Here is a 23,855-nt window from a genome sequence, read left to right on the forward strand (position 1 = left end):
CCAAGCATTTAAACCCGTTTATGAACCTTTTAAGACACACTTAAAATTGCAAAAACGGACATCGCAAAACCATTGGAATGCATTGAAAAGGTTTCAATGCATTCCAATGGGGGAAACATAGTATCGCTTAGCGATGTTTCCTATGGGGATTTTCGCTTAAGGACGGCAATCCGTTCCCATTGGAACGGATTAACCGGTTTTCAATGCATTCCTATGGGAAATGGTGTTTCGCTTAGTGATGTTTTCCCATAGCGATGTTTTTTTTTGAACCAATTAATATCATTAAGCGAGGCACCACTGTACCACAAAAAGTGTGTTAGACTCTTAATACCACAAGATGCTTTGTTGCTCCTGTTGCAATAAACGAACAAAAGGTCAGCTTATTGAAAACTCTTCAAACTGGGAAACGAGAGCCATTCTGAAATTAAAATCGCATGCTTCATGGAATATTAGACTATATGATACATAAAATGTGTTAGCTACCATGTTTCCCCGAAAATAAGACAGGGTCTTATATTAATTTTTGCTCCAAAAATGCATTAGGGCTCATTTTCAGGGGATGTTTTATTTTTTTCATGTACAACCATCTACATTTATTCAGATACAGTCAGGTCATCTTCTTCTGGTTGCTGCACAAGGGTGGAGAGCGGGGTTTCACTTAACTGGGGCTTATTTCTGGGGTAGGGCTTATATTACGAGCATCCTGAAAAATCATACTAGGGCTTATTTTCAGGTTACGTCTTATTTTCGGGGAATCAGGGTATTTTATCTATCATATAAAGCTATTTTATCTATTTTATAAAACACCTCATAACTACAGTGGGGTCTTGACTTGAGAACTTAATCCGTATTGGAAGGCGGTTCTCAAGTCAAAAAGTCTGTAAGTCAAGTCTCCATTGACCTACAGTGCATTGAAAACCCATTAATCCCGTAACAGGCCTTTTTTGTTCCATTTTGGTTTTTTTTCTGGTCTGTAAGTCAAATCTCAGTCTGCAAGTCAAACCTAGATTTTGCGGCCAGAGAAGTCTGTAACTCAAAAAGTCTGTAAGTCAAGCCGTCTGTAAGTCAAGGGTCCACTGTAAAGCCTTTTCAAAACCACACCGGGCATGTATTAATATTTACTTCATTTTATTCACGAAATAGTAACAAATCAAATCCCCAGTCTAACCAACAGATTTGTTTATAATGCACCATTTATTTGTGTGCTGTCCCTCAAAGTCCACATTTTACAGGAACAGAAGGAAATGATGTACTATTAATGGCAAAAGCAAAACATGTTTGACGTAGGGCACTGCTTACAGCTTTGACAAGTTACTTTTTTGGATCACAACTGTCAAAATCTTCCAGCCATCATGCTAAACAACACTGCTGGCTGGAAAATTCTAGCAGGATAGTCCAACAACAGCAATAACAACAAAATTCTCTCTGAAGCTCTGGTGGTGCCTGAATGAAAAACTGCGTGGATCACATGAGCCGAGTCCTTAGAGACTGGGCTTCCACATTAATGTCTGGGTTGGGCTTTCCTATGGCTGTCTGTAGCCATTTCAGAACTACTGTATCTATGACTGAAAGGTTCGGCGATACAGAAATCAAAGACATCCCAGTTAAAGACTTTTCTTACCTTTATGGCCAATGAAATATCAGCATATGCACAAAATCCTCCTCCTTTATCACTTGAACAGTGATGAAAACCACCACCTGGAAAAAGGCATGGTATATGTGACTAACGTGACTAATGTATTTAGCTAAACTTTTTGACACAGAAAATACAATTGTCATTATAAATTGAACTGATTACCATATACTACTATTACATGCTCAATTGCCTAGAATAATGGTTCTCAGATGTTATATTGGACTGCAGCTACCAGAGACTTTCACTACTAGCAGTGCTGGCTAGGATTTCTGGGAGTTGTAGTCCAAGAACATCTGGAGACACAAGGTCGGGAACCACTGCCCTAGAAGTGTGAGCCCTAAACACTTAGCCATGCTGTGTTTACCAACACACACACACACCAATTTTAATGAATAGTCTTGGTTAGCTGGTTACTTGTGCTAGGTCATGGAAACTAAGATGTTCTGCCAAAGGGTTTATGGAAAAAATTGATTCAGAGAGGGATGTGCACAGACATAGGTGTTCTGTGACAGTAATTCTCAACTTCAGTCCTCCAGATGTTTGGGATCCCAGAATCCCTGACCACTCAACATGCTGCCTGGGGCGTCTGGGAATTAAAGTCCAAACAACTTGAAGATCAAAAGTTGAAGATGTCTCTTCTGGGGCGGTTCTGAGTACAAGGGCTCATAAGGGAGAAAAGGAGGAATCATTCAAGAGATTAGAAATGTGGTGGAGACAGAAAAACAAACAGCCCAGGGAAGGATGGATAATGAAAATTGAGTGGCACACTAATGGGGTAGGGCTATGGACAGCTTCGGAAGTAAGAACAAGTTATTTGAGCTGGAGCTAGGAAGGAATGTAAAACCATTGGAGAACCATACAGAAGGGCTTGGTCTGATCCAAGTGAGGAATGATGTTGGCAGCTGCATGCTGGATCATGATGATGTAGGGAGTCCAAGAAGACAAAACATGAGAATGCAGAGCAGAAAATGGCCGTCGTCTATGTGAGAGATGACCAAGACACTGGATCAATATTCCTGGTGAGGGGAGAGAGAGAAGACTGTGGAAGTATAACTACTTACCAATATTAATTGCCCATCCTCTCTCAATTGCCAGTTTCCCTGCCTTTACAAAAAGAGAAGAGCAAACCAATTGATTCTTTAGCACAATGCAACAACAGTATTTGCTAATGTAGCCTATGCAAAAAGAATAAATAAATACAAATTTGATATCACAAATTTCAATATTTGAAAAGCTCTGGGTGAATACTCCAGGACACTCTTTCACTAAATCTAACGTAACTATTGTAGAGCAGAAGAACTTCAAAGGGAGGTGTGTGTGTGTGTGTGTGTGTGTGTGTGTGTGTGTGTGTGTGTGTGTGTGTGTGTGTGTGTGTGTGTGTGTGTGTGTGTGTGTGTGTGTGTGTGTGAGAGAGAGAGAGAGAGAGAGAGAGAGAGAGAGAGAGAGAGAGAGAGAGAGAGAGAGAGAGAGAGGTCATTGTGAGCTTCCACTCTCTTCATATGTCTCAGCTGAAACAACAGATTATTATACAGTACAATGTTGCTGAAATCCTGTTAAAAACTATATGAGAATAAATGATGATGACATCATAAATGTGCACTATTACTCTTCAATTTAATTTAACTGAAAGCTTCCTATCCCACCCACTCCGCAAGTTCCAAGATTCCCTAGGGATCACTTTGATCTGGAAAAGTCTATGCGAGCCTTAGGACAGGAGGTGGGAAGATTTTAATGAAAATGCTCTGATGGTGACAATCTAGCAGTGATTTTCCAATATGGGGGTGGGAGAGCTTTTGATTACGGTAAGTTAAACTGAAGAGCAAAATCGCAAACTGATGGCACTTTCACCATTTATGTCCCTGTAGTTGTGTCATTTCCACACTACTGTATTCTCAGTATGTGAAAACTGGACAGTGAAGAAAGCAACCCCCCCCAAAAAAAACCAGATCCATTTGAAATATGGTGCTGCAGGAGAGCTTTGCAGATACCCTGGATCGCCACAATAACAAAAAAGTGGGTCCTAGATCAGATCAAGCCTGAACTATCTCTGGAGGCAAAAATTATGAAATGGAGGCTGTCGTAATTTGGGTACATCATGAAAAGTCAAGATCCTATGAAAAGGACAATAATGCTTGAAGGCAGCAAGACAAGAGGAAGACCAAATATGAGATGGATTGACTCCTTAAAAGAACCACAGGATTTATTTTGCAAGAGATTTGTTGAGGACAGGGTATTTTGGAGATTACTCATTCATAGGTTTGCCATTCATCAGAGGCAACTTGATGGCGCATAACAACAGTTGTGCCAACTGGAGATCAGCCTGTAGCCATTTATTGGCTCACCTAGTCCATGACAGGCTGAAATCCTGTAGTAAACGTATTATCCATTTCTGAAAGCTAGAAAATGTACTCGTAATTGTCTTCAGAAGTAGGGGCAGCCAACATGCTATGGCTGCCCCAGGGAAGTCTTTCAGCTATAAAGGAAATGCAACCTCTATCCCTTTGATAGAGGTTGCATTTCCCTCTACCTCAGAGGCACAGCAGAGCCAGTCTAAAAAATTCCAAGCAGATGCAATAATAATTATGGGCTGCCAGACTGATTCCAACTTATGGCAACCTTCCCAAAGCTTTCTTAGTACAAAGGATCCAGAAATGTTCTCCCAGTCCTTGCCTCTTGGTGGTCCTTTGGGATCGTGCAGCCAGCCCATCTCCCCGAGACGCAAAGAGGATTCCTATTCCCAGATGAGTAACCCACTGAGCCATAACAGCTGCTGAGCAGACAGACAGCAAGGGGCTGAATGGAAGCTGCCTTACAGTCAATCAGGCCACTGATCAGTCTAGCCCAGTTTGATTAACTCTGCTTCATGTTTTTGAAAAGCTCACTGTGTTAAGTTTGGGCAAGTCTATCAGACAAAAATACAAAATCAAACTAAATAACAAAAACATTGTAGCACCTTAAAATCAACTGCTGTATATTAATCAGAGCTTTTATGGATCAATTCCACTTCCTCAGACATCTTCCTCATTGAGCATCTTGACACCCAGGAAGGTTGATGTTCTCGTCAGCTGCAGGCTTTTATCGCTAATTAAAAGTTTCCACTTATCCATCCCTGGTTCCAAGGCTCCCAAGTGATCCCTTTCCACCTGAGGAAGACTGTGGGAACCTCTGAATGGGTGTGAGAGCCTTTAATGTCCAAAAATCACTGCTGTCAGTCCTATGGTGGTGGCCTTCAAAAGCTTCCTCAGGTTGAAAAGGATCCCTAGGAAATCTTAGAACTGGAATGGGAAGACTTAATTGGTAATAAAAGCCCACAGCTGATGACATCACCAGCTTGCAAAGGCATAAAGCTGCACAGTACGATTTCAGGAATTGGGTGACACCCAGTGCGGCATAGTGGACAGCCTAGGACTCAGGACACCTGGGTTCAAATCCCTGATTGGCCATCGAAAGTCATTTGGTGGCTGGCACTGGCAAAACCACTTCTAAAATATCCCACGTTGAAAACTTTATGAGGGTCACCATAATTCAGTTCTGATTTGACAACAAATAACATGTAACAGAACAAAGGAAGGAGCCAAAATGAAATAGTGAAAACACTTTCCTTACCATTATTGTTCCTCCTGTTTGTGTTCTGAGAGGTCTCAGTACCTTCCTCTGAACAAGGAAATTGGGCAGAAAAAGAACAGGTGGAATTTCCGTAATTGTAGCCACAACAAACGACCACTAGAAGGAAAAACAACAGCGGCAATTAAAGATTATTTCCTTTCAGCACAATCCTACGCATGTCTCTTCCAAAGCAAGCCCTATGGAATTCAGTGGGACCTACTCCCAAGTAAAGCCACAGAGGACTGTAGAAATGCTCAGAACTAAGTCCCCCTGAGTTCAACAGAACTTACCAAGAGAGAAGTATGCTTAGGGTTCATATTTATTTCTGGTGCAATACTGTATACAAAGCAGAAACACACAAATTGAAAAACTATCATTACAAAAAGCACCAACGACTTGACATCCTGAGAAAATGTCGGTGAAGAAATTAGAGAAGCAGATTTAGAGCAGCATTTGAGGCAGTTACATTTTTCAAAATACAACTCTTGTCATTCCCCAGACAACACAAAAAAACCCATGCTCACTAGGGATTCTGGGCTTTGTAGTCCAAAAACTAACTTTCCCAAACTCTGTTTTGGAGCCTGTATCCAGTGGGTGCGCCAACGGGAATGTTGTCTGGGCAAAACAATTTTCTCCTTTGTTTCTCCGCCTTGTAACTCTAGTACCATCCCCAACACCTCTCCAGAAGGTCACTGACCCTCCTGAACAATGAGGGCTGTGGCTGTCTGAGCCTCCTGCCAGGACAAGACACTTCCACCTCATTTCAGATCACTTGCTCGTTCATACGTTAAAGTTAATTTTACCCCACCTTTCTCCTTTAAAAGGACCCAAGTTGGCTTACATCACTGAAAGACAATATTTAAATCTCAAAATGTGAATATAAAGTGGCAGCTTACATCATTAAAAGTCGATATTAAAGCTGAAACAATAAGTATACAAACATTAAAAAGGAACAAACAAATACCACTCTAACAGATGGTAAACACAAGTACAGTTGTACTAAAGGCCCAATCAGAGCAGTAATGCATAACAATCCAGCTAAAAGTCACACTCAGGCAGTCAAGTCAGTGAGAGAAAGCTTGCCTGAAGATAAAAGGTCTTTGCCTGCTTGCGGAAGGACAGCAAAGATTTTTCCTCTTGTCCCGCAGCCCCCACTGTTCCGGAGCCTCCACCCCTTTGTAAAGCAAGCACTGGATACAATCTTTACTGACAATTGTATAATTTATTTTAGACTGTTGGTCGTAAAAGAAAAATAGTTGTATCGCCATTATTAATTTTGGATTTACATACCCATCTAAGATCAGAGAAAATAAAAATACTTTAGAATAAAAAACATTTTTTTGGGGGAAAAAACCCAAATGAACATAATTAGCTACAGAGGCAAAAATACAGAGCACAATGGAGAATGGCAATGATATCAGCGTTGGAAGTAGCCAATGAAGCAAGAAAAGCACAAAAGTAGCAATACAACAAATATCTAAGCTTCATTTCATATCATCAAGTGTATAGCAAAAGCGCAAAATGACTGCTAGAATACCTCTTCAAAGCTTTCCATTGTATGCTTCTGCAAGCAGCACAAAAAAAGTTGAAAAAATATATTCAAACATCTTGAATAACTTGTAACCATAACCGATTTTTGAGATTCTCTGGTGTTTATGATTGTTATGACTAAATCGCTATTTAGAATGCGATTTTAAATAGTGATGTTTTTACCCTGCTTTTCTCCAAAAGCTGGAACACCCAGGTTTCCAGCCAATACCGAAAATGCAGTTCTACAGAAAATTTTTGAGGCCAAGTGCAAACATGCAATTTACCAACTTCTTTAGGGGCATAATAATGTACACGGCCTATTACCTCTGTTATGCAGCTGTGACCAAGCCAGCAGAGCAAAGTGAGGAAATATTGTCGCAAAATTTCCATTAACTGGATCATTTCTTATGTAACGTCAGTGCTGATGATGTCAACAGCCCTGGATGTATCAAAGCATTTCCTATATTCTCCACCCCCTGCCAATGTTCCTAGGCACCCTTTGGTCCTGGGGAAGCCTTTGGGGATAGCAGGGTGAGTCCAGGACATTTTACATGACTAAACATTGCTCCCGACCTCATCAGACTCAACACAGCATATGTATTTACACAACTGGATTTCAGCCAATGTTTTCCATCAGACCATGCGCAACAGCTCACCAAAGAGGTTCCCCTTTCCACAAGCTGTTGTACAGTCTCTCCCAAAAAGCTCTTGGAAAGTGTCCCACCAAGTCTTCTGCTACTCCTTGAACATATTTGAGATTTTTTTTTCTCCCTGTGCACTTTGCAGCTCTGGATCCAAGTCTACATCTCTAATCTATGCTGTTAAAAAATATCTATGCAGTTAAAAAATATTGTTCTTGTTGAAACAACAGAACCAAAGCTAGGAAAGGAATTATGTTTGCTCTTGACATCGCTGTTTTATTTCTCCTCATTTATATTTGCTGGGCATTCTTTTCACCTGAAGGGGAGGATGAATTCATCTGTTTTATATATCGGTAGATGACACTGTACCTTTAATCGGTTTAAGTACTGTCGTGTGTGAACAACTAAAAGATCTTCTTCAGTGGCTTCTCGAGCCCGTACAACTGAGTCATCTGTAATCAGTTTTGCTTCTGGATGAAGAAACAAAAACAAATAACAAATCAACAAGATGCAAATAAGGTTCACCTTTCATTTTCAGAAATGCCAGCACACAAGATTTTCCATTTCTCAGATAAGGATTTTGCTTTATTTTAAACACAACTACCACCCCGTAACTCTTAAAGCAGTCTCTGGGCAGTTTACAACAGAATTATGCAAACAACAACTTGTCCCGCAGCAAGCTGTGCAATCAGTTTACCAACTTCAGAAGGATGGAAGCCAGAATCAACCTTGAGCCAGCTACCTGAGCCCATCAGGATTGAACTCAGGCTGTGAACAGAGTCTTGAGTGCAGTACTGCAGATTAACCACAGCACCATGAGGTTCAACTCCTTCTACTGATTTACAGAATGGAAGAAGGGGTGGATTTACTTCTGAGGTTCATCTCCTAAACAATGTATAGCTAATTATATTGGCTAGTGATTTGTTCACAGAATACAGTCATCTGGGAAACTGGGCTAGAAGAGAATATATTTTGCTACAACACCTTATCAACTGTGCAAGACACAAAAATGATTCACCGAGGAGATGTCACTTCAGCCGGGATGGCGCAACTGAATCTTCATCTCCTCACCCTGTGGAATGTAAATAGGGTGATAAATGCCTTTTTCCCTACTGGAAATGTGAGTAAACATGCTTAAATTCTTTTGTGAAAACCTCAAGCAGAGATAGAAGTGCTTTTTAAACTGTAAAAGTCTGGCTGCATATCTGGGGAATGTAATTTCGTTTTTGCTCAGAAAGAACACCAGTGAAGTTATACAGCTAAAGAACTGTTAAAGATGGCTTGCCTTCTTGTGCTATAAATCTTTGCTCTGCTTATGAGGAAAAACAGAGATAAAAGAGCTAGAAGTTGGACAAGAGAATTGTCAGAAAAACCATCAGATCGTAGCCTTGAACGTCTACCACGAGTGGATGAAGAGCCTCCTCCTAAAGAAGCTTCTAGAGAGACTCGGGAAGCTGTGGGAAAGGAGGAGGGAGGGGCTACCTCTTTTAGCAGTCTTACTGAAGCCAGCATGGAAAAAAAATTCAGAATTAGCTGTCTGTGTAAAAGGACTTGAGAGCCAGATTGATAAAAAACAGGAACAGGTTCTCTCCAAAATGGGCTCTTTAATAAAAGAAAATCAACAGATGGAAAAGGACTTGAAAGCAGCCCAGGGAGAAATGTAGAACATGAAGGCAAGCTTGGAGAAAACGGAGGGCAGAGTGCAACAACTGGAAGACATCCAAAGGGAAAATGAAGATGCAACAACAGAAGATAGATGATTTGGAAAAGAAAATTTTCTATCTGGAAGATAACTCAAGACGTAACGACATCAAAATATTTTGAATTTTGAACATCAAAAAGGAACTGATCTTAAGCAGGAAGTGGTGAGCTGGATTAATTCTATTATGAATTCCCAACATTTGGCAGAAGAAGATCAAGACCTATAATATTGAAATTCTTCAACTATGTCAAGAAAGAGCAATTTCTTAAGGTCATTAAGGAAAAACCAGAACTGCTAGTTTATAGATCAAACCCAGTTCAGTTCTACCAAGATTTAAGCAATGAATCTATACAGTGGAGGAAAACGATGAATGTGGGGAAATTGTATGCTTTTACAATGTGTATAGCAGAAATTGTTTTGGGCACAGGTCAGTTTCCAGTAAGGATGATCATTAACCTGCTGTCTATTGTCTCTGGGTAATGTAGTTAAAGTGTCTACCTCAGGAATGTTTACATTGTCTGTATATTTGGAGTTATCTGTGTCTGTTTACTATTAGCTGTCTGTTTACCAGCCTGTCTGTTTACCAACCACTCTGTTTACTGATGCCTTTGTATTCAAGGAAATTACTTGTCTCTGTTTACCAGCACTCTGGTTATTCTGTTGTGTATTCAAGAAATTAGTTACCTCTGTATTGATTAACTAGTGCAAAGGTAGTAGAGTACAATAATAAAGGGGGCGCGGAAAAGGAGGAAGAGAGAGTCGCTCTGAATATCTGTCACGGCATGCTGTGGATCCCGTCCTGAAAAACCACACTCGAGTGTCCTGTGTCTCTTCCTTTCTCCTTGCTGGTCAAGGAGAAAGATCCCTGCCCTGAGGCTTCATCTGTAAGATCCCTACTTCCTCTCATCTTGCAGATCCCAACAAATACAGATGAAACTCATCACTTCAATTCTAATCAACAATGGTAGGAAATACAAATACATCCTGTCTTTTTAAAAACATGGAAGGATAGAGTCCTTTTCAAAATCTACTCTTTTAAAGAAGGCAAGGATTTCCTGATTGCATGGGGGCTTTGGCAAGAAGATGAAGGTGACCAAGGTACGAGCAAGTAGGCCTGCAAGGAGTGGAAATCTGAAAGAGAAAGATATCTTGATTGGACGAAACCATTGGATGTTATCGGATGTTTGATGACTCCCCTCTTTTCTTCTTCTTTTCTCTTTTTTAACATGATCTTTTTTCTTCCGTGGTTCTTTTTTTGGGGGGGGTTGGGGTTGAAGAAGTGAGAGGAAAATTTAAGGAATAAGGACATAATTAACAAATATGTTAAATGAAAGAGGGGAAGACATTAAGGAAAAATATACAGTACATATATCTAAGATAGGGTGAAACAGGAAGGAAGATTTGGCTGGGGCTCAAACTGGTGTGGGTGGCGTCTCCCTCCCTCCCAGAGCTCACGTCAAACTTTAGTGAGACACAGGAAAATGGGAGGGAGGAAAAGAGTTTATATGTAGAGAGGGTAGCTAGGCATAGGAGATTAGATAGAGATGTAGGTGAATTTTTTAAGGTGTTTTTGTTTTTGTTTTGTGGGATACACAATGGGACCGAATAAAAGTCAGATTATGAAACATATATCGAGAAAAACATAAGGGTAGCTACTTTAAATGTGAAAGGCCTAGGGTTGGTAACAAATAGAAAGAGAATAGAATCATTACTGAAGAAAAACAAGGTTGACATTATTTATTTACCAGAGACTCATCATTCAAAGGATGGAGTTAATGAACAGAAATTACAAAATACTGTATACACATTTATGAAAAAGGATATGGAACTTCGAAATTCAAAGGTGTAGCGACACTGATATCTAAACATTGTGAATTTGAGGTAAAAGAAGTAGTAAAAGATAGTAATGTTATATATTTGGTAATACAGGATCAAATGGGGTAAGAAGATTACAGTGGTACCTCGCTTAGCGACGTTAATCCTTTTCGGGAAAAATGTTGCTAAGCGATTTCATCGCTAAGCGATATTAAAAAGCCCATAGAAATGCATTAAAACGTGATGAATGCGTTCCTATGGGCTAAAAACTAACCTTTAAGTGAAGATCCTCCATAGGGGCGGCCATTTTCGGAGCCTCTAAAGTGAGGAAACACAGTGGGCGGCCATTTTGTTTTCCCGGTGGCCATTTTGAAACTGCTGATCAGCTGTTAAAAAAGGGTCGCTTTGCCATGATCGCTTCCCCGCGATCATCGCAAAGTGATCGCTTTTGCGATCGCAAAAACTCTGTCACTAAGTGATTTCGTCACTCAATGGAGCGATCGCTAAGCGAGGCACCACTGTATACATTAGTAAATGTTTAGCACCGAATATGAATCAAGGAGAATTTTATAAAAATGTGATTAAAGAGATGGAGGAGGTTAGAAAGGGATATGTGACTATGGCAGGAGATTTTAACATGGTTTTGGATAAGGTAAAGGATAAATATGTATGTAAAAAGATGAGTTGAATAACAGAAGTAAAAATTAAAGATACTACAAGAATTCTATCAAAATTTATATAAATCTAATAGTACATGGAAAGAAGATATAGAATATAATATTAAAGAAAATGTTAAGAGTAAACTATTAGAGAATGATAAAAGAGAATTAGAAAAAGAGATAAAGGATAAAGAGATTATAGAGATTATTAATAAACTAAAAAATGGTAAAACTCCAGGCTTTGATGGAATCAGATCAGAATGTTATAAAGCTTTTAAGTCAATACTGATCCCCAAGTTAAAAGTACTTTATAATGAGATATTGGAAGGAAAGAAAACACCAGACTCTTGGAAACATTCATTAATAACTCTTATGCCAAAACCCAATAAAAATTTAACAGACTCAAGTTCGAATACACCTATTTCATTATTAAACCAAGATGCAAAGATATTCACTGCAATACTGGTGAATAGAATGAACAAGTTTATTATAAAATATATTAAAGAGGATCAGAATGGGTTTTTAAAGGGAAAACAAATGAAAAATTTAACTAGGAGGGTTTTGACTATTATATATAATATAAATATAAATCAAAGGCTATTACCGTATTTTTCTGTGTATAAGACTATAATTTTGTCTAAAATCTTGAAGGTCGTCTTATAGACGGAAGTAAGCTGAGGAGAGAAAAAACAAGTGGAGGGGAAAGCAGGGATCAAAGAGATCCTGCAGTGCTTTGATCCTTTCCCCCCCTACACTTGCTAAGCCCCACTTAGATTTCTTAATTTTGGATTAGAAAAGTGGGGGGTGTCTTATACTTGGGGCGTCTTATACATGGAAAAATACGGTATTTTTATCATTAGATATTTTCAAGGCATTTGATTGTGTAGAACAGGCAACATTAAAGATTCTTTTAAAGGGTTGAGGTTTTGGAAAGAAATTTAGGGGGATAATAGATCAATTATATGTGGAGAATATTTCTGCTGTAATAGCTAATGATGGGATGACAGAACAGATAGTTCTAGGCCAAGACACTAGACAAGGTTGCCCTCTTTCTCCAGTTCTGTTTTGTTTAATTATTGAAATGCTAGCAAATGGAATAAGGAATGACGATTTAATTGAAGGTATGGGTGAAAACGTATAGGACGTGGTGCCGCTGTGGGCTAAACCGCAGAAGCCTGTGCTGCAGGGTCAGAAGACCAAGCAGTCGTAAGATCGAATCCACGTGACGGAGTAAGCGCCTGTCACTTGTCCCAGTTCCCGCCAACCTAGCAGTTCAAGAATATGCAAAAATGCACAAATGCGAGTAGATTAATAGGGACCACCTCGGTGGGAAGGTAACAGCGTTCCGTGTCTTAAGTCGCACTGGCCATGTGACCATGGAAGATCGTCTTCGGACAAAACGCTCTATGGCTTGGAAACAGGGATGAGCACCAACCCCTAGAGTCGAACACGACTGGACAAAAATTGTCAAGGGGAACCTTTACCTTTACCTATGGGTGAAAATAATAAAATAAAAATTTGTTTGCTGATGTTTTTCTATTGACAATGAAAAATCTGTTGGAAAGTATAGATAGAATTAAAACTAATTTGGAAAAATTTGGAAAAATAACTGGATTATGCTAAATTGGCAAAAATCTGAAATAATGTTGTTTAATCATAATAAATTAGAACAGGAAAGGTCTGCTGATACATATGATTTTAAGATATGTAAATCAGTTAAATATCTAGGTATAGACAGTATGAAGGATAAAGGAAAGTGAGCCGTCCTTAGTAATAGGAGATATAATTGAGGAAAAAGAGGGTGATGACTGGAAAATACCTGAAGGGAAAAGCAGTACAGTGGTGCCTCGCTTAATGACGATAATCCGTTTTAGGAAAATCGCTGTTAAGTGAAAACATCGTAAAGCGAAATTAAAAACCCCATTGAAACGCACTGAAAACCGTTCAATGCGTTCCAATGGGGTAAAAACTCACTGCCCAGCGAAGATCCTCCATACGGCGGCCATTTTCGCTGCCTGTATAGCGAGGAATCCGTCCCTAAGCACAGTGGGGAGCCATTTTAAGCACCCGGTGGCCATTTTGAAAACCCGACAAACAGCTGTTTTTGATCGTCGTAAAGCAAAAATTGGTTCCCGAAGCAGGGAACTGATCATCGCTAAGCGAAATTCCCCCATTTAGACCATTGTTTTGTGGTTGCAATTGCGATCGCAAAAAGATTGTCGTGAAGCGGATTCATCGTAATGCAGGGCAATCGTTAAGCGGGGCACCACTGTATGTTGAGAGAGCTAGAAAAGGTGGAAGAGAAAAAGGAGAAGATTGAAATATGTCTAGCGGAGGAGGAAGAGAAAAGGAAAGGGGAGGAGCAAAAGATGTCAATCTGGGAGGAGGAGGATATAAATCTGAGAGGAGAACAATGGTTCGGGAGTAAACTGGAAGGAGAGAGAATGAAACAGAAGGAAGAAAGCAAGCAGGATAGTGGTTATGAGAAGGCGCATGATTTACTGAAAGATTTCCCGAACTTGAAAGTGGGAGGACTGTTACCGGACCCAGAGCCGAAGAGATAGAGAGAGACAGTGGTGGAAACCCAGGAGTGGACTGTCATGATGTTCCCGCATGGACAAAGGAGAGGAAAGAGGGTGATCTCTCCAGATTCCACCTACAATCAACCACCAAAGGAGGGTGACTGGGCTAGACACCCAAGCTGCGGGACGATCTGTGCAGTGAGGAGCGCACCACTTTCGAGACCCACCGACAAAGAACGGTTTGGCCCAGCACCCCAATAAGTTACAAGGACTTTGGATGTGAATTTATTTCACCTAGTTATGGTCTGTTGCCGGAGTTATCTTGTTTTGGTCCAACTGAAATAATTATAGAAAAGTCAGAAACAAATAAAAACCAAATCATGAGTTCAATTAATACATCTCCTACTTTATTTCCTGCCAAAAATGAGGAACTGCCAAAGGATTCTAATGAATCCGATCACACTTAGTAAAAGACATTCAAAAAATAAAGGACCTTAATTATAATAAATTAAGAGAAGAAATTAAAAAGAAATTACAGGAATACAATAATATAAAACTTTCTTGGATTGGAAGGATTGCACTGATAAAATTTAAAATGTTACCAAAAATTAATTTTTATTTAGAATGTTACCAATACAGTTAAGAGAGAATGATTTTAAATTTTGGCAAAGAATGATTAACAAATATTGTAATGAAGGGAAGAGAGCCAGAATAAATAAAAAGTATTGGTATAAAACAACAAAAAAGGTAGTATAGGTTTACCAAATATAAAAAATTATTATTTGGCTAATCAGTTAAGGTTTATTGGAGAAATTATATATAACCCAGAAAGGTTAATTTGGTGGAAAATGGAATCATCAGAATTACAGGTAGATATTGAAAAATACCTGCAGTATTTGGTATGGTCAAGAAATATAAAATAAGTGAGATTAATAATCCATTTTTAAAGACAATGTTAAACATATGGTATAAATATACAGTGGTGCCCCGCATAGCGACGATAATCCATTCCGAAAAAATCATCGCTATGTGGATTCGTCTCTATGCAGGGCAAAAAAGCCCATAGGAACGCATTAAAACACGTTTTATGTGTTCCTACGGGCAACAAACTCACCGTTATGCGGAAATCCTCCATGCAGCTGCCATTTTCACTGCCCGGTAAGTGAGGAAAGGGCGTGAAAACACAGCGGGCGGCCATTTTCTTTACCCGGTAGCCATTTTGGAACCGCCGATCAGCTGTTGGAAAAACATTGTTATGTGATAATCGGTAAGCGAAACAGCTTACCGATCATCGCAAAGCGATGTTTTACCATTTAAAACATTGTTATGTGATCGCTTTTGCGAGCGCAAAAACTCAATTGCTATGCAGATTCATCGTTAAACAAATCACTCGTTAAGCGAGGCACCACTGTAGAAAGAATTTATGACCATTTAACTCTCCACTACGATTAGTGACTGAAATAGAGAATTTTCCTGTCAATATAAAAGTGTATGTGGAATTATTTAAAGAAAAAAGGTGATTAGATTAAAAGACTGGTTGTATAAAATATGACTGAAAGATCAAATGAAACAAATTATTCAGAATAAGAGTATTTCATGGTCAAATTATATGCAATTAGAAAGATGGACTAATGAATGGGTAAAGAAATATAATAAAGGCAGAGAATACACAAAGTATGAACAATTTCTATTATCATATGAAGATATTCAGATGACTAATTCAGTAAAGGGTACATCAAGTAAAATTTATGGATTCCTGCTTGACTTAGAAGAAGAATGTGAGAAAGAAGGATTGAAGTTAGTGTGGGAACAAGATTTTGGAAAAAGAATAAATGAGGAAGAATGCAGGATGTGGAAGGTTTTAAGATTCATGTCAGTGAGAATAAGATAATTTTTAAAAAATTGGGCGTAAAATGGTATTTAACACTGACAAAATTAAGTAAAATTAATGCTAGTTACCTGAATGTCTGTTGGAGATGTGAGAAGGAAATTGGTACATACTTTCATATGTGGTGGGAATGTGAAAAAGTACAAAGATTTTGGAAACTAATCTTCAAAGAACTAAATGACCAATGTGAAAAAGATATAAAATTTAATCCTGAGATAGCTTTGTTATCAATACTGTATTTGAGAATGTGGATTATGATGACTAAATAATATTTGAGAATGTGGAATATGATGACTAAAGAATTTATTAACAGCAGCTAGATTAGTAATAGCTAGGCAAATGAAATCCAAATCTGAATTTTGAATGAATGGTATAATGAAATATGGAATATAGCTATACTGTAAATGATAAGCTAACTTCTAATTTAAAGGTTAAGAAAGGAGAGTTGAAAAAGAATAATTTTTATAATATATGGGGCAGATTTTTGAAATATGTGTTAGCAAGAGGAAAAGAGAAAGCTCCAAATCAAGCATCAATGCAGTTCTGGAGAAGAGGGCAATAATAGAAGAATATAGATGGAGGAGGAGGATGATTATTTCAAGAGGTCCTGACTATGGTGGTGGGGAACACAGTTAATTTGTATTTTCGTTTGTGTATTTTATGTTTATGTTATCGTTAAATAAAAAAATAAAAATAAAAAATGATTCATTTTATTTTGCATATCTTAGGCACTCATTCAGTCCAGTCTACTGCAATGTCTGGCAACAAGATTAGTTAACTAGTGCGCTAATACAGTGGTGCCTCGCTTAGCGATTGCTTCATTTAATGATGTATTCACTTAGCGATGAGGTTTTAGGAGTGATTTTGCGCTCCTTTTAGCGGTTTCCAATGGGGGAATTTCGCATAGCGATGTTCGGGACCATGGCTCGCATAGCGATGACAGTTTGGGTCCCCCTGTTTCGCTTAGCGATGTCCGTTTTTGCTATTTTTAAGGTGTCTTCAAATGTTCAAAAACTGTTTAAAATGCTTGGAATCGTTAGTGCACCTTGTAAAACCTTTGCAAACTTAATTTGGCTTTGTTCTGAGTCTTCGTTAATTTTTGGTGAATTCCCCCCCCATTGGAATGCATTGACAGCTGTCAAACCTACAGTTCAATGCATTTCAATGAGAGGAGAGAAAATTCACCAAAAATTAACGAAGACTCAGAACAAAGCCAAATTAAGTTTGCAAAGGTTTTACCGGGTGCCCTAACGATTCCAAGCAATCTAAACAGTTTTTGAACATTTTAAGACACTTTAAAAATAGTGAAAACGGACCTTTCAAAACCATTGAAATGCATTGAAACCTATTCAATGCATTCCAATAGGGGAACTGTGTTTCGCTTAGCGATGTTTCCTATGGCGATTTTCACTTAAGGACGGTAATCCGTTCCCATTGGAACGGATTATCTGGTTTTCAATGCATTCTATGGGAAATGGTGTTTCGCTTAGCGATGTTTTCCCATAGCGATGGGGTTTTTTTTTTAACCAATTAACATCGCTAAGCGAGGCACCACTGTATAGGGACTTCCTTCTCATTATTCACTGAGGGCAAATACTGGCTTAATCTGAATGATCCAGACTTGCAGGCAAGTGAAGAACACTTAGGGGTACCTGATGGAGAGTTTCTCCCTAAGACTGTCCACCTGGGCCATCCAGGGCACCTAGGTTTTGCAGTTGCAGGTCACCACCCCTAAAGTGGCCTGGAAAACTACCACCAGGAACCGTCCCTTTTCAGTTATGGCCAATAGGCTATGGAATGTGTTACCTGCAGATAATTAGGCTAAAGATAAAACTGTTTTATTTGACGGGGCCTTTAGAAACATGCTGTCCCATTGACATCCTCGTATGAGGGTTCTAAAGGTGGCTCTTCTTTCTCTCCAAATAAATTAGCAGACTTGCAAGGCTTGGAAATTGGAGTAATGTTTATTGCATTATTTAACAGAAAACCAGTTTCAGCAAAAGCATTCCAAGTTTTGTCACCTTCTAACAACGGGTCAGAGAGGGGTTTCCAACTTCCTTCTTCAAAGGGATTTCCCCCAACAGTGTCCCAAGGACCCAGTCAATCACCTGGTGGATCAGAGTTCAATAGTAGTCCGGGTTTTCCCTCCAATAGGGGTACTGTGTCCTTATCCTGGAGGGCGCAAAGGTCTGCCACGGTCTGACGGGTACCCCCTCATCTGGGTCTCCATTCAATTCTTTCCCTCCTTTCTCTCTCCACATGCTCCTTTTCCTCCCTCTATTTCCTCCTTCACTCCTTAGCTTAGGCATACAGTTGTGGAGCCAGAGGTTGGGAGTTTGATTCCCCACTGTGTCTCCCAGACAAGGGCTGGACTCAAAGATCCATATGATCTCTTCCAGTTCCGTAATTCTAAGATTATTTATTATTATTATTACCGGTACCTCTGCTGCTACAACCATAAGTCCAGCATTAAGAAGGAAACCAACTTTTTGTGGGTCAGACTTAGGTTATTGGTTTTCAGTTGCATGTTGTACTGAATGTGTTGTTCCGTTAATAGGAAATTAACAGAGATTAATAATTCAGCTCAAAAATAGTTTGCAAAGTTTATCCATTTAACTACTTCCATTATGAACACTATGTCACCAAGAACATGTGTCTATCAAAGAGCCACAGTTAGAACATGGTGCTTGGGGCTTTGACCCAGAAAGCCAAAATTTAGAGGGTGCACAAATTCACTGCTGAAAGGGCACAGACTTGATCATTTTGCATTTGTTGATGGAAGGTGTGAGCTTGCCCACTATTAGTGTGTATAACACTTCTAGCAGCTCCTCCCTGGGCAGAAAGAAGGAAACAAAACAGGAGGCTCAGCAGGGAACCGACATTGTCACTGCAAGGTGAAACCCATGTGTTCCACTTCATTCCTCTGTTGTTGTTTTTTGCCACCCATGGCAATCTCATGTGATTCAAGCTTAACCAACAGAGCAGCAAAACCCCAGGCACCAAAATCACTCCTTACAGCTCTGGTCTGGCATGCAAATATATTTTCTTTTTAAAGTGTTCAATAATCAACTTGTGATACTTCTGTTATAAATATACAGTGGTCCCTCGCTTAACGAGCGCACCGTTTAATGACGAATCCGCATAGCGATGTTGCTTTTGCAATGGGTTTTTTCGATCCGTTTAGCGATGTTTCTGCATAGCGACGATTAATCCGGAATGGATTAACGTCGCTATGCGGGGCACCACTGTAATATAGTAAGAAATGATAAGTAAAATAATTCACACAATAATATACCCAAATTATGAAAATAATAATATCTGATACCTCTATTACATTGATTCCCAACATTGAGTACCCAGGGATTCTTGGACAAAAACCCAGAATCCAGCTGTGCTGGACAGGATTTATAGGAGCTGTAATATAAGAACATCTGGGGACCTAAGGTAGGGAGTTACTGCTCAATGAGTAAGAAAAAAAGCCTACCATCTATATAATATTACTTTTTATAAGTTGACTTCTTGCCAAACATTGAGTTTCCGTTTAGTTCTTATTTTACCTTTTAAGAAATTTACTACTTTCCCCCATTTTCCAGCATCAAACGGGTGTAGTTTCTCCAGTCCCATAAATGTAATGTTGTAATCAGGGGAATACACAATAGGCCAACATGTGGGTGGGACATCTTCATAGAGTTCTGTCTTGTGAGGCCTTAGAAATGGATGGAAAACAGCATTTATAATCCAGAAGTAACAGCAGCATTGGAGAGCCAAACATATCGACAGAAAAAATATAACACATTCCACAAAAATTGTTCCCAATTAAGCAATGCTTAATCATAAATATAAATAAATGCTCATTGTAGACTATTTTCTACAGCTTGGGAAAAAAATTTTTGCTTTCCAGATGTTGATGACTTCAGCTCTCATCATCCCCACCAAGCATGACAATGGATTTTTGATAAAAGAGCTGAAGTTCAAAACATATGGATGATTAAGGATTTCTCATCCCCACTTTCCCTTCTTTTTGCTTTTGGGCACTAAAGATGTGAAATATTATACCCAGTGAAGTGAGACAACAGTGGGAAAATAGGAACGCCAGAAACCAGGATATATTATTTTGTATTAGAGCTGTTTCTACTCCAAGGAATTTATAGTGTGTGTTAATTCCTTTGATATTCTTTGTCACACTCCGAGATTCTTTACTGCTAATGCTTCAGCAATTAGTATCTTTTTTTGTGGCTTCATTTCTGTAACATTTTGTTATATAAGCACTCATCTGCATTTGTTTAAAATTACATCTCCCATTCAGTCTAGGTCAGGGAATCATATTACCCTTCCCTTTTGTTTGTTTAACATCTGCTGCATACGAGCAGAAGACTGAATTGAATAACAATTGATAGGCCTGGCCCTAGCGAACCAGTCAGGTGTAGTGGATAGAGCAATGGATTAGGACTCAGGAGGCTGGGGTTCGAGTCCCTGCTCAGCCATGGAAACTCACTGGGGGCGTGAAACTGGAAAAAAAAAAACTTCCTTAAATATTTCATCCTGAAAACCCACATAGCAACATAGGGCCTACAGAACCAGGTGACAGACTAGGCTGCAGGGGACTTGTGTTCAAATCCACAATCAGCCATGGAAACTCACTAGGAACTCATTAGACACCTAAATTTTATTTTATTTATTTATTTATTTATTGGACTTATATACCACCCCATAGCGCTACAAGCACTCTCTGGGCGGTTTACAATTTTAATTATAAAGGCTACACATTGCCCCCCCAGCAAGCTGGGTACTCATTTTACCGACCTCGGAAGGATGGAAGGCTGAGTCAACCTTGAGCCGGCTACCTGGGATTTGAACCCCAGGTCGTGAGCACAGTTTTAGCTGCAGTACAGCGTTTTAACCACTGCGCCACGAGGCTCCCAAAAGAGTTGACCAAAAGAAACAATAGTACATTGTATTACATCAGTACTGCTTGTCCTTACATCATTACTCCTTGGTCCACCAAAAGCTTTAATAGGCTTAGCAGATAGACAGTATTCTACCCTATGGGGACGTGGTGGCGCTGTGGATTATGACTAAATTTTTAGTACTATTTGTGTTTTTCATTTTTGTATTTTCTATTTCTGAGTGGCTTTTTCAGTATACTTATTATTTTCAGCTCTAACATTGCCTTTTAATGATGCAAGATGCCTCTACTCATTGTTCTTAGCTTTAAATTTTATGTTTTAATGATGTTAACTGTGGTATATACATGGTTTTCAATTTCAAGTACTCTATTTTCTTTCGATGTTATAAGCCACCTTGGGTCCTTTTCAAGGAGAAAGGCAGAGTAAAAATATTTTAAATAAATAAATATTTGAATCTATGAAGCTGCACTATGCCGGACTGCATCACTGGGACCACGTGGACTATTTGGTGGGACTGGTGGGGACTTACAGAGTTTCAGGCAGGAGTCTCACCCAACTGTTCTGTGACTGTACAGTATATTCTGTGAGGGTCACTGTACTAATCATGGACATTTTCTCTCTCTCTAAATAGTTTCAAGAGCTTAGGGTCATAAACAGAAATGGATGAACAGTCAAAATAATGCTATATTCCAGCAGCTAGGTTCACCCAATTACTTGATATGTATTTTGTTTAAATCACAATGTTTTATGTACAGTTTTAAGTACAATAATGCTCTTCACATAAATAAAAAGGGATAGTCCTAAAAAAAACAAACACCTTTTTTTCTATGCCTGCTGGACAAGGTCATTTTGTGCTTGTAGCTCTACACGTTTATATTCTAGCTCAAGAGTGAACAGCATGGCTTTACTTTTGAATCTTCCGTTATCTGAATCTAATTTCTCGGATTATTTGATTTTTTCCTTTCCTTTCTATACTCCACCCCACCCCACGCCAACTTCATGAAGCTGAAGAACCGGGTTCCCACAAGAATCCCTGCCCCATAGACGTCGTGGTTTTCCACTCCTCCAGCCTTGCTGGAATCAAGCGGGCAGTTGCAGCTACGACGACGCTTATTGCGCGACCGGGCAAGGCAGTCACAACCACCGCCGGACTCACTGCAACGATGCGCAACCTCGTGGGGGTGGGGGGTGGGAAGGTTCCCCTTCATCTCACGCCCCCCCCCCGCCGAAGTAACGCCTCGGGGGGACTCGCGGGCCGCCCTCCCCTCCCCACCCGTCAAGGCTTCCTCTTCCCCGCCTCTCGCCCCCGCCGTCCGAGGCCCAAACCATCCCGCAACTCCCGTACTCACATGACGCTGCCCCCTCAATGGATCATCGCACGCACTCCCGATTTGTCAGAAAGCCACGCCTTTATGTCACTGGGCATGCGCGGTTCCTAGCGAGCACGCTCAGAGCCACCGAACGAAGCCTCTCGCCTTCTCGTGCCATCACTCGCTGCCCTTAGTTCTCTCTCCCCTCTGCCCGGACAGCCAGTGTATTCATGAGGGGCCAGTCAAGTGTGGGATTTCTTAGGCTTCTTTTTTTTAATTTTAAATCCGAAATTGTAATTTCGCGGGCAAGCTTTCTTCCAAGACTGACTAAATTCCCGTGATCTTCATCTACAGACACCGTGGGACGGTGAAATCTTACGACTAAACAGTGCTTTAGTTTCGCTAGATATATAATTAAAATGAATTGGTTAGATGAATCATAGCACATCTAATTATATTATACATGCACTCAGGAGGCAGGAGATGTCACACCTGGTTATAATGATACATACCTCAGTTACTTCTAAACACTGGATATCAACGTTTCAGTCATACTGTTTGTCCAGGGCTTCTTACAGACTGTACGGCTACCCTGTTACTAGACCTTAACTGGCTACCAATGTGTTTCCAGGTATAGTTCAAAGTGCTGTAAATCTACACACAGCTTGGGATCAGGCTGTTTGAAAGACTGCATTCTCGCATATGATCCTATCCAAGCTTCAGGCTTCAAGATAAGCTAGCCCTCTCTATGTCACAACACTGTGGAACAGTCTGGGAGTTGTAGTCCAAGAACATTGGCGGACCCAAGGTTGGGAACCACTGCAGTAAGACATAGGAACTAGGTGACACTATTTTAGAGAGAGGCTTTCCCTGGCGATCCAACTATCAGTCCTTATTGCTATGCTCTTTATTTTCTAAACAGAATAGAAACAAAAAATCAAGTGCCAAAAATGCTGTGGCACTTTCAAGACTAATTTCTATATTCTAGTGTGGGTTTTTGTGAATCAAGTCCACTTCTTCAGACATAAGCATAAAACTGTATGGCTGTCATTATTTATATATGGCTCCATGACCACACAGAAACACAATTGCTACTATGTTTTTGTGTTTTAGTTGTTGTTGGTTTGTTTTGCGTTTTTCTCTGATATGCTTGCACAGACTAACAGAGCTACTTCTTTGAAAACACCATGTTTCTAAAATCTGCTAGAAGGCTTGGAGAACAAGAATTAGCAAATTTTATTAACACCTCCTCTGGGTCAAAACAAAAAATAGGAATAGCTGTGGTGGCACAAAAGAAATCCCAAAGTCTATACAGTATTGGTGTGATATCTTATTAGGCCAACCTGATAAAATGTTTCTCGGTTAGCCTAAGAAAGACATCACCCCAATAAGGCTTGTAGGCCCAAATTAGGCATGATGACGGGAGAAATAATTGTTTTGAATTTATTTATTAAGGAGAAGAGCAGAAGCCTGAAAAGGCAGCAGCTGTCAACCCCAGGTGCCAGACTAGAAAGATCAGATTCAGGCTGTGTGTGTGTTTAGTCGTTTAGTCGTGTCCGACTCTTCGTGACCCCATGGACCAGAGCACGCCAGGCCCTCCTGTCTTCTACTGCCTCCCGGAGTTGTGTCAGGTTCATGT

The 23,855-nt window shown here is 39.8% G+C and overlaps 1 protein-coding gene across 3 annotated transcripts in view; it reads right to left on the reverse strand.

The window, feature by feature from the left end:
- The window catches only part of LOC110088055 (histone deacetylase 11), a 34,814-nt gene extending 11,094 nt beyond the window's left edge, over window positions 1-23,720 (reverse strand). The window contains exons 1-7 of one of the 3 annotated variants that reach the window (XM_020810112.3): window positions 22,256-23,720; window positions 19,557-19,705; window positions 7,783-7,883; window positions 6,780-6,806; window positions 5,243-5,359; window positions 2,698-2,740; window positions 1,622-1,698 (exon numbers count right to left, since the gene is read on the reverse strand). In XM_020810112.3, coding sequence (XP_020665771.2) covers window positions 1,622-1,698; window positions 2,698-2,740; window positions 5,243-5,359; window positions 6,780-6,806; window positions 7,783-7,883; window positions 19,557-19,705; window positions 22,256-22,257 — 516 coding nt within the window. In that variant the 5' untranslated portion in view covers window positions 22,258-23,720. The other 2 variants (XM_072988866.2, XM_072988865.2) reach the window with 2 other exon arrangements.
- Window positions 23,721-23,855: the final 135 nt, after the last annotated feature.

The sequence above is a fragment of the Pogona vitticeps genome, chromosome 2 (genome assembly GCF_051106095.1).
Source record: "Pogona vitticeps strain Pit_001003342236 chromosome 2, PviZW2.1, whole genome shotgun sequence".
In the NCBI taxonomy this organism is placed as follows: Eukaryota; Metazoa; Chordata; class Lepidosauria; order Squamata; family Agamidae; genus Pogona; species Pogona vitticeps.